This window comes from Thermobia domestica, chromosome 15, assembly GCF_964235325.1.
Source record: "Thermobia domestica chromosome 15, izTheDome1.hap1.1, whole genome shotgun sequence".
Lineage (NCBI taxonomy): Eukaryota > Metazoa > Arthropoda > Insecta > Zygentoma > Lepismatidae > Thermobia > Thermobia domestica.
This window is the reverse complement of record NC_137468.1, coordinates 91839624-91852091: the sequence shown is the minus strand read 5'-3', so window position 1 is coordinate 91852091 and position 12468 is coordinate 91839624. Positions and strand designations below refer to the sequence as shown.

Here is a 12468-nt window from a genome sequence, read left to right as displayed (position 1 = left end):
CCCCGAAAACATTGCCGGGAGAGTGATCTTCGCTAAGGCAAGGATTAACCGTAGAAGAAGAAGTAGACGCGGATTAGTGCCATACTAAAGATTACTATTAATATATATTTCCTTCAGTAGTCAGAACTTTAGTATGACCCTAATCATACTTCAAAATGACTTTGCATGAAGCCTAAGCACACTATATAAGCAGTAAGAACGAGTTTGCTGTTAAGAGACGCAGTGGCCGAAGTGAGACGGTATGCTGTAGTATGCCATACCGCCTCTGGTTTTTCAGTGATGTAGACATGCCGCATCTGGTTTTTTAGTGATCAAGACATACCATCACTGGAAAGTGTATCCTATACCTTTAATAAATCCATTTTTATACACAATAATTGACGAATAGCTTTGCAAGTAAAAATATTGTATTTCTCAGGTAGAAATAATTTCCAACTTAACAATACCGACATTTTTGTTATCTTTTTCCTACCTTATATTTTATAAATGAGGTGTCTTCAAAGCAGTTTGTCTAGTTTATATTTAGGTGTGCCATATTGAATTGTTTCTTTCGTATCTATGTGTGTGTCTTCTTGTTTTAATTCACATAAATGTCATCTTTTGAGAATGAGCGGATTTAGGGGTTGTCTGCTGTGGGGGCGATTCTTAAGGGGGTTTGGAATAGCCCTCAGTCGAGTGGAAAGTCCGTGAACTTCCCCACAGGAAATTGTTATTACAGTATAAAAACTCGGTGTTTCTGCATTTTCGTGTATAATTCTCTATAACACAAGATAAAGGTATATCGGAAAGTTGTTGGCTAAGGATGAAAGTCTCTTCATACTCCCCCCGTCGGCCTCACGTAACTAAAGGCATTTTGAGTCATTATGTAAATAGAAATGCAATATTTTAGGCAACATACCCTATCTCTATTTCAACATTTAAATAGCCGGTATGCAGGGGCGGATCCAGGACGGACTTTTGGGGGGAAGGTGCTGTGGGTTGTAATACTGGTACTTAGAGCTACTTTTTAGAGCGTCAAACTCGGGGATGGGTTTTATTTATATATAAAATTAAAAAAGTTTTCTCTTCTCGGGGGCGATTGCCCCTATCACCCCTCTGTACCTGCCCCTGCCGGTATGTCGAGTTAAAACCGTAATAAAACATACCGCCACTGCTTTTTCTCCACTTCGAATACTGAAGAGAAGTCCATATTTCATGAATATAAGTATGTCCATATGATAGGATAGCACGGTGTAAAGAACAGAGGAAACGATAATCTGCCTGACACCTCGCCAATTTGCACAGTGTGACTTTTAAACCATACAGCTTCTTCACTTCTCGATAGTATAATATTCCTAATTTTTTCTGTGTATTTCTATTCAGCAAACGACATTTTTTCTCCTTAAAATTGTTTGCTGATGAATCAATAATAAGCAAGGAAAACATTGTTTTATCTAAACGCAACCATTTACTGATCTTCAAATGTTCGTAGTGATCAATTGTCGCCTCCTCTTTCTCTTCCATCCAATACCCATTACTGAATATAGTGTAATGGAGGGAAATTTAGTGTGAATGTGATTTAAATCGTATTATTCTTCTGATTTGTGACAGAGATAGTTGTTTTTGTGTCTCCTGCTAAAAAGAAGAAAGAAATCAAGCAAGATGCCGTGTGAAATGATAACGTTGCAACTTGGTCAATGTGGAAATCAGAGTAAGTGTACGAAAATTTGATACTGAAATATAAAGGCCTACTCATCTCTATACAATTTTAGGGCGGTTTCTGGTATATAAATAAATCCAAAATAAATATATATATATAAGATGCGCTGTAATCAGCTTTTCTTTCTATCTACGTTTCTTAAGTAGCACTGAATGATGGAGGAGCGCTGAATTCACAATTTTGACAAGCTAAATACTACATTTTGTCCGTTTAATTCCAGTTTGCGTATCTTATTTTAACAACAACAAGTATTCAAATATTATTATCGTAGAGTATTGAATATTGTTATTATCTCCACTGAAAGTAAATGCAGTTCAGATCCATAATTGGGTTAAAATCCTCATTTAGTCTCTGTGCTGGGAAGAGACATTGAAATGAAATCTTTTAAAGTTTTACGTCCCAGGGTTATGCCGGTTAGGCTAAAGGAGACGGTGATGATCAGAGATGAGTGAAATGGTGGAATGAAGAAAGTGGGAGGAAACGGGAGAACCCCGAGAAAACCCACGAGCACGGTGTTTGTCCACCACAAAGTCCTCACGGCGCGAGCTGGGATCGAACCAGGGACCCCAAGCACCGGAGGTGAGAAAAGAACATAGAATCCTAGTCAAAATTGGCATTTATTCAGAAATTGGACGTCCGATAGTTTTCTACCAAAATCTTAATAAAAGCTGTTAAAATTTATAATTTTGAATTTCTACGTTCTTGACTGACTTTAGGTTTCCTTTCGTTACATCGCGAGGTGAGGGAGAGGTTAAGTTAGGTTAGGATTAGAACAGAGGTACCCTTAGACTTATTACCCGCCATGTTGATAATATAAATGCTTATTTCTTTCCCACAATGCAACTATTCCGTTACCTTAGGCGAAGTAGTTCACTCCACTCGCCGAATAGTCGCATGTTTATAACCCTTATATATAATAAATAAACTGATTTCTCGAGATCCTTATATATATTATCAAACATACAGACGATCAAATTATCCATATTTTCCCTGTAAATTTTATAAATTTTCCTGGAAACGGACGTCCAACTTTGGAACTTAACCCCAAAATTGTCCAGAATTAAATTGTGTATTTGCTGAATAAATTGGCATCTCAATTTTTTATGTGAGTTGAAGTGCAAAACCACATAATGCAAGTTTCACAGAATTCAATCTTGGCGACCCTTCCAGATGAGGGTTTACATCCACTCCCGGCTGTCAAGACTTCTTAAAGGGTGGCTAGTTACAACTAAATTTCCTTCGAAAAATCACAAATCAAGGAAATTATATATACACATAAAAGTAAACGATATGCTCAAGGTGCGCATCGATAAGTAGGACCGCTTTAAAAGAGTACGGTTGGGTAGAGTTGAGTAAAAAAGGGATAAGTAGGGTAGGAGTAGGAAGGGGTTAGCTTAAAGTTAGGGAAGTGTTGACCCATTTTCATAAAATTAGTGGATGGCATTTAGTATCTCCCCCAACTTGTTTCATGGTTAGAGCCGCAGTGGCTCAGTGGCAGAGCGTTCACCTCTGGTTTTTGGGGTCCCGGGTTCGATCCCAGCCCCCGCCAAGTGAACTTTGTGGTAGACAAACACCGTGTGCGTGTGTTTTCTCGGGGTTCTCCCGTTTCCTCCCACTTTCTTCATTCCACCATTTCATCCATTACTCATCATCACCGTCTCCTTTAGCCTAACCGGCATAACCGTGGGACGTAAAGCTCAAAGATTTCCTTTTCATTTCATTTGTTTCATGGTTCCAAAACCAAGTACCATTTTTTTGTCTAAATTGTGATAAAGGTAGAACTACAAGGGACCTGAGGGCTTTCTACAAGGGGCCTGGGGGTGGGTCCCTAGCTCAGCTATATTGTAAAGTAACACAATGCAAATCTTATATGTGCAAGATTGGGGAAGATACTAAATATCAGCCAAATTAATAAGCATATAATTCCTTGTTTCTACGTAAGTGTACTAGCTGGAGCGGGCATTGTAAAGTGAACCTGTACTTTCAATCAACACTAGAAACTAAATCCATTATATGAAGTAGCAAATCCCTAATATATTGCCATTGTCATCTCTTCGGTTTCTATTTACCTTTTCAATCTTGTTAAAATAAAGGAATAGAGTAGGAAAGTCATGTAAAACACATTTTGCTTAAAGTTTGAGATAACCTTTTTCGAAATTTATGCCGTTAGCTGAATTCATTTCCTTGAGCAAGCTTCATTGATGCGATTAATACCTTACTATAAATATTAAACATCTCATTCTGTGAGTAACGCTAATTTCTAATAGTTGAATTACGCTTAGTAGCCAATAATGCATTACTTGAGCAGATGGTTCTACCAAATTTTGACACATTTCTTACATATTCAGGTCAGTTTAGAACTTTGTATTTTTTTTTTTTTTTTTTTTTTTTTTTTTTTTTTTATAGCAGAGCATGCACTAAATGTGGAGCTCCATTACTACTTACCGATTGACTTCAGGAAGGCTCAGTATAAAGGCAGTGTGGATGTATGGCATGGAAAACTACAGTGGATAAAACACGAAACAATTTCTGTTATGTGACCACTAAAAAGCAAGAATGTAATCTAAACGCGTTAGGATAGGAGCGCAGCAGGAGGGCCCAAGCAGGAACACGGAGGTGCGGCCCTAGAGAGCAGGCGCGTCAGCGACGGGCGGTTTACGCTTTAATGAGGATAGTGGAAGAGAGCACTTATGCATACAGTACTTTTACTATCACTCCAAATTCATTTCAATATGCTGTGTATTGACAGTAATCCTTATATTTACTATCTCATTCCCTCACGAAAAATGTTTTACGTCGTATTTTACCTATAAATTTTCTATTTCGTAGAATCGTCTGCTCGAGTGAACCCGCCAATAGTTATCGCGGTATTACTCGAGTAGACGGTTCTATTGAATTTTGATAGATTTCTTTCATTTTTAGGTTAGATCAGAGCTTTCACGCTTGTTCTACCAGATTTTGACAGATTTCTTATATTTTTAGGTTAGGTTGGAGTTTTCAGATTAGTTCTTCCAATGTTGACAGATTTCTTACATTGTTAGGTTAGGTTAGAGCTACCAAAGTACTGGAAGTAATTCTTACGTTCAAAACTGTTTTGCTGCTTACGAACTTTCATTGCAATTCATAATTTATCTCAGTATCCTGTGCACTGACAGAAGTTACTACTTAGCCTGTATTCACATTCCCATTCCTTCACGAAAAATGTTTCACATCATATTTTACCGATAAATTTTCTATTTGGTAGAACCGTCTGGTCCAATGAACCCAATATCGCAAGTGTGCAGACAGTGTGGAGATTTAGAATTATTATGACGGTTTTTTACAACTTAAAAACTGCATTTGTCTATTTAATTGAAAGGAAACGCTAAAAATCAATAAACAAACAAGATACTACTAAGAACTTTTATCAATACCAGTAAATCTGTCAAAAAGTTCTATCTTTGTGCTTAGATACGTTTCAGTACCAGCTTTAGCTACTAAATTTAGTAATTCGTGACCTCGCATAGCGTAGTCAGTAACACACTCGCACGCGAATGGGATCTTATTCGATTCCCAGTGGAAACACTCGGTGGAAAAGGTGAACAGCCTTTTCAGCAGGGTTTGCCCAAGTGTGCCCAGCCCGATAGAATCCACCGGGTTTTCTCGAGTTGGACCCACCTGAAAAAACTACTTTAAAACCCACCTGAGTTTTTGAGCTCTTTGTTAGTATATTGTCGGTACAACTAAGGTGATCACATTGAAAGTGACTTTTATCAGATTTTGGACTTCCCTTGAGCAAATTAGATGCTTTCATGTTCGAGTATACAACAACATTAAATGTTAGCCATATATTAAGTTCTGAATGCACTGAATGAATAAAAAAGCTTACCTTAGCTTGAGATAATTATAGAACAAATTAATGTATGAATTGTGTTTATAGCCTATTTGAAGTAAAATATGCAATTTTATATTTTAGAAAATACTTTCCGTGAATAGTGTGCTCGGCAACGCCGTGGTACGTTATCCCTCATACATTTGACGTGTTTAAGGCCATAGGTTCCTGTATCACCAGTAAATATGTAAATACATTAGTAAAGCTAATAGTATTATTTCATATATTAGATGGTAACACAAGTATTCTTCAGTAAAATTGGGATTTCCAACAACAACAGTTTAGTTCAGTCATTAGTTGCTACTCTTCAAATAAGCATTTAAGACATTTACCTTATAAAATAGGAATTATCTCTTTGTTAATTGTTTTAAATTCATTTTCGAGAAACAACCGTCTTGCTAGTGCTAGGGAAATTCCCGTAATTAACGCGCAAAGTATCGGAAGTGAACTTCAATAATAAAACCATTTATTTTATGCTGGAAAATATTTGCCATATAAGATATTTTGAAACAATACATAAATTATATCTTGGTTTTAAATTAATATATTTGATATTCATACTATATTTGGCGAGCGTTACTGAGGCTCCTGGAATGATTCGATCTACATTTGTTCGTTTGTCTACCTGTACCGCACTCCTATTACAGGGTACAATTTTCGGTCTTTTAAGTTTAAATTTTCACGGTACAAGCTCGAGATACATTAAATTTTGGCGGCATATCAAAGTAAAATTTCAAAACGGCGGTAAAATTTCAATAGCGCTTATCCACGCTAGAAAGCGCAATTTTCGGTCTTTTAAAAACAAATTTTCAGAGTAAATGCACGAGATACTCGAAATTAGCTGTATATGTATTTTGGTGGCGATCCAACGTAAAATTTCAAAATGGCGGTCATTTTTCAACTAGCGTGTATCCACGCTGCAGGGTGCAATTTTCGGACTTTTAAGTTGGAATTTTTGACGGTAGAAGCAAGAGACATTCTAAATTAGCTGTATAGATTCTCTCGGTGGTTCAATATAAAATTTCAAAAGGGTAGTAATTCTTTCAAAACAGTAGTGAACAGAAAATTGTTGCAAGTTGCGACAATTTTGTAAAACCCGAGAAAGCCCATATAGGCCCAGTTTTTTTTTTTTTTTTTTTAAATACCCGGGTTTTTTCAAACCCTGCTTTCCAGGTCAGCCAGCCTAAGTGAGTTTTTCCTGTTTTCCTTACTGACACCAGGCAAGGACGGGATAGTATTTAACACAGGTCCCACACCGCTAGTTTCCTTCCCTTTCCTCGGATTGTGGTTTCACCGAGGTACGTCATCCCTTGTAGATGATGGACTTAAGGCCATAGATGCTGATAATGTCCAAAAATAAGAATAAATAAATAATAAATTGATAATTAACTGATTTTTTTTTTAAATAATAAATTTATATTTTGAAACCTTTTGTAGATACATTAACATATTTCTTTATTATTTACTAACAGATTTTTAGATACGGGCCGTTTCAAGTCAAATCATCCAGCAAAATGTCTTTTTTTTTTTTTTTTTTTTTTTTTAACCCACCAACTCAGATTTTTATGAAACCTGTCAAAGTTCGGGAAAAGAGGACATGTCTACTAGGGTGGAGCGTTTTGCACTTTTGTTGGATATTCGATGACGATTAGTGCACAAAAGGTGCCATTAGTGGCACGGACATTAGAGTGGTTCCATTTCAGATAGTCCAGGGTGGTCCACACGACTGTCTCAGATTTAGTTTATTTTTTAAAATAAGATACTACATACAAAATTATTAGACCCATATTTTTTTCTTTTTGCTGAAAAAAAAATTTTCTTCGATATACAGCCTTCCAAAATGGCTGCCCTCCTCTCGGATTGCTCGAAAAACTGAAAAACATGTGAAATTAAAAATTTTATTGTAGAGAAACGAATGTACTTAGTAATATAATCGTAATAGCAGGAAGAGTATAAAGTTGTATGTTTCGGTGGAGGGCCAAAATTCGTATATTGGTCCAATAGGAATCGCACAATTCACTCGCAATGTTGCCAACTTTGGTGAATTTTTTGCTAACTTCAAACATTTTTTTTCTGTCCTCACGAGCAATATCAACCATCTGCTTCTAGCATCGAAATCTACTCCATAAGGTCTCTTGAAAATGTAAAGGACTTACGTTTCTGATTATTACATCCCACGTTATAGCATGATGAAAAGCAGAAAATTTTATTAAGACGCCATATTTGGACGCCATTTTCTCAAAAACCCCACCTTTTAAAAATCTGAATTTTTCACATGTATTGGAGAAGTACTTATGTATTTAATATCCGTTAACCATTTATGCGGCTGCAACCCCTAACATTCACAATTAATTATTGAAATTTCGATTTTTGTACTTGAAATGTAAATATTTCCTATGGACATTTAGATCCTATACACAAGGCGAATTGAAAGGGAATATGAAAATTTTGAGAGATGAATCCTGACATCAAATCCAGTAGAAAAGTTCCTATAAACATGAGTTGAATTCCGCTTCGTTTTCGAGTTTCAGGGTTTCCAACTCGGGACCCAAAATCGGCCCGGGACAATAGAAAATAAAATATATATTTCGCGTTAAATCAGAATATATATGTTAAAGCTTTGGTAAAGTTCAGAAAGTTGATTTGTATCCATAGGATAATTTTTACGTGCGTTGCAATTCGGTTGACAGTGTTGCCAACTTGGTAGAACTTTTGTTTCCAAATGACACTACGTGGATTTTATTTGATATTTGGTATTTATTAATGATTGTAAACATCACATGAAGCACAATTTTCCCCACATCACCACAGTTTTCGAAAACTTACATGTATTTCATTAAAAGGTTTTATCTTGTGCGTTATTGATAGTTTGTGTGATTAGGTGTCATGAACATCATCCTAGTGTTCTCTGGAACCATGAAAATTATTTTCACTGGTAGCATGACATCGTAGTGCACTAAATACAGTGTTTGTGTGAATAACAATGGGGAAGTCCTATTACAGTAAGAACCGTATTAAAAGTGTTGATTATACTAAAAGCCATAAGAGGATTGTGCACAGAAAGAATTCTAGACAAAAATTTTATCTTGCGGTAAAATATATAGATTGCGTACAGCGTGTCTGCCCAAACGTACTATTAGGGGATGTACACAACGCGATTTGAATGGCCGTATGAAAAGTTTTGAGAGGTGAATCCTTCACCGTAGTCTAGGTTTCACCGATAGCGGCCGTTTTAATGGCGACACATTCATGTTTAGCATGTTAACTGTTTGGTTAATGGTTTCAAATCTACATTCAGAGGAACAAATTCTTTATCTTGCTGGTGCATAGTTTCATATTTACACCTTCTTCCGTGGTCACCAATATCTCATATATATTCACATTGTTCACTGTAAATATTCAAAGCACCCTTTACAGAAATAATCATCCTCTCCTAATACTACGGTTTGGCAGACGCGCTGTACGCAATACATATATTTTACCGCAAGATAAAATTTTTGTCAAGGAATTTTTTCTGTACACAATCCTCTTATGCCTTTCAGAATAATCAACACATTTAATATGGTCCTTACTGTAATAGAACTTCCCCATTGTTATTCACACAAACACTGTAACTAGTGCACTACAATGTCATGTTACCAGTGAAAGCAATTTTCATGGTTCCATTGAACACTAGGATGATGTTCACGACACCGAACCATGTAATAAAATTGCAGCAGAACTTGCAGCAGAATTGGTTGCAGCAGAACTTCTTGAACAAGTTCGAACTTGATGCGTGGAGTTGCGAGAGGTTTTGCAATAATAAAAAATAAATTTTGTTCTTGTTGTTCTTATTATTGTTATTATCATTATTATGACAACTTACACAGACATAGTTTTTATTCGACATTTTTGTTTTACTAATGATAGCAAACATCAGGTAAAATTCACACTTACTGTTGAAAACTATTAATAACGCACGAGATAAAACCTTTTAGTGAAATGTATGTAAGTTTTCGAAAACTATGGAGATGTGGGGAAAATTGTGTTTCATGTGATGTTTACAATCATTAATGAATACCAAATATCAAATAAAAACCACGTAGTGTCATTTGGAAACAAAAGTTCTACCAAGTTGGCAACACTGTCAACCGAATTGCAACGCACGTAAAAATTATCCTATGGATACAAATCAACTTTCTGAACTTTACCAAAGCTTTAACATATATATTCTGATTTAACGCGAAATATATATTTTATTTTCTATTGTCCCGGGCCGATTTTGGGTCCCGAGTTGGAAACCCTGAAACTCGAAAACGAAGCGGAATTCAACTCATGTTTATAGGAACTTTTCTACTGGATTTGATGTCAGGATTCAACTCTCAAAATTTTCATACTCCCTTTCAATTCGCCTTGTGTATAGGATCTAAATGTCCATAGGAAGTATTTACATTTCAAGTACAAAAATCGAAATTTCAATAATTAATTGTGAATGTTAGGGGCTGCAGCCGCATGAACGGTTAACGGATATTAAATACATAGGTACTTCTCCAATACATGTAAAAAATTCAGATTTTTAAAAGGTGGGGTTTTTGAGAAAATGGCGTCCAAATATGGCGTCTTAATGAAATTTTCTGCTTTTCATCATGCTATAACGTGGGATGTAATAATCAGAAACGTAAGTCCTTTACATTTTCAAGAGACCTTATGGAGTAGATTTCGATGCTAGAAGCAGATGGTTGATATTGCTCGTGAGGACAGAAAAAAAAGTTTGAAATTAGCAAAAAATTCACCAAAGTTGGCAACATTGCGAGTGAATTGCGCGATTCCTATTGGACCAATATACGAATTTTGGCCCTCCACCAAAACATACAAATTTATACTCTTCCTGCTATTACGATTATGTTACTAAGTACACTCGTTTCTCTACAATAAAATTTTTAATTTCACATGTTTTTCAGTTTTTCGAGCAATCCGAGAGGAGGGCAGCCATTTTGGAAGGCTGTATATCGAAGGAAAAAAAATTTTTCAGCAAAAAGAAAAAATACGGATCTAATAATATTGCATGTAGATCCCATATATAAAAAATAAATGAAATCTGAGACTATGATGGGGACCAATTTTGGTTTGCCTGGACGATTTGAAATGGAATCGGTCATTACTGATTTTTTATTGTTTTGGACAACCATTTACCCTGCCCCAACGGACTTAGTTTGGTTAGGCAACATGCACAACACCAATGACAGGAAAGCTACTAGTGGTCGTTTTTAGAGTTATCTGATGGCTATAATACAATTATTTTATTTAAAAAAACTTGAAACAATGCTAGTAAATAATTTTAAAATATTTGACCCAAAGTACTGCCATATTAACTCAGTTGTTGGAATTAATGTCTAGATTTTGTTTCGAGTGCCACGTTAACGATGATTATAGCCATAGCCCTTGATATGACACGATTTTCTTTGTGCAACTCTTCGCTTATTTTGCTCTCTACGCAAAATAACCCAAAACTCACCACGGGGAGGTGGTTGCACATCGAGTTCCGCCCACCCACGCACCCAGTAGGCATACCTTGACATTTGACCTTAGGTCACGTAGTTCTTCTTGGTCTCGAAACGAAGCATTCTTGTTCTAGACTTAAGTTTTGCTCTAACGTAGATATCTCTTGCGTTCTGGCCGCACTTTTTCGACGCTGTCTCGGACACCAGCTTCACTGTGCGTTTCACAGCTTTATGGCAAGGGAATGTTGTTTTTAGAGTAGCTGAAGTTCGAATGTTTTCTTCAAGCGTGTGATTGGCGGCTCTGTTAGACATTTAGGCAATTAATCATGTCGTAGTAATTTTCAGCTGTAAAGTTTAATTTCGGAACAATGAAGTAACGTGGGCGGCTTGATCTCGGAGTCTTCTAGCTGCGGCACTTTTTTTAATCCTTCTCCAGCCTAACGTTCATCTGTTATGCGGATTTTCATCTGCTTTCATCGCTATCAGCAGGTTTTCATGATGAGTGTAGTATCCGTTTGTTTGTAGAACAGAATGAACTATGTGTTGTAGATTTTCTGGCAGAAAATGTGATAACTATGCTTAACTATGCATTTGCCCATTTCGCCGTATTGAAAACGAGACGGGAGCGTATACTTTAACAATGTACTGGCAAAGTAGACACAAACTTGAACTAGGTTTATCAGTACTGATGTAGTGGCGAAGCTTCCTATAGGCCAATGTAAGCCATCGTGAATGTGATAATAGTCCTGGTTTTCTGTTTGCTAGATCGGTAGTACACATTCCTGTAGCAACAGTCTTACACATTTCAAAGAGAGAATTCTGGTCGCTGCTTAAACCATCTGTTTTTTTCCATTTCAGACACCCATTCAACGGGAATGGGTGTAAAGGTGACGATCGGTGAACTTTCACAATCCTTTAATTTCTTTCCGATGGGGCCGGAAAAAGCGTTGGGTCCGGTCGTCCCACCATCCAATTCGGTAACCAGGTGTCGAAATGGCAACTCGTTTGTATGAAGATGGCAAATGAGATGCTGCAGTTCCTTTCCTAGGGATCTTTGCATCTGACTTATCACGCCGTTATCCCATCCTGTGTTCGTGGCTTCCCCATCGCTGCCGACTGCCTCAAGACTTGACACGTCGTACTGGTTTTTCTCTAAAAGCTCCAATATAGTGTCGGCAATATCTTTGCCAGTCCTGACTTAGGTGTGGCATAACCCAAGTATTCTGAACCGGGCTCCGATAGAACTGTGAAATGCTTTCTGTAACCTCTCGTCTTCGTAGTTTGCCGTTAATTTTTTCTTGCACAAGAGTTGCATCATTTTTTCCGTCGAAGTAGATACTTGTAATCGCCCGGCCTAGGTGAGCCTTTTATTTCTGGATCTTTTCACCCAGTTTATCTTTTCCTCTTCGTACCTTAGA

The 12468-nt window shown here is 36.9% G+C and overlaps 1 protein-coding gene across 1 annotated transcript in view; it reads left to right on the top strand.

Moving 5' to 3' along the window:
• The first annotated feature begins 1290 nt into the window (after positions 1 to 1290).
• LOC145671148 (tubulin gamma-1 chain) overlaps positions 1291 to 12468 on the top strand; it is a 90889-nt gene continuing 79711 nt past the window's right edge. The window contains exon 1 of the mRNA XM_081739971.1: positions 1291 to 1690. Within this exon, the coding sequence (XP_081596097.1) occupies positions 1642 to 1690 (49 nt within the window). The 5' untranslated portion in view covers positions 1291 to 1641. The remainder of the gene's footprint in view (positions 1691 to 12468) is intronic.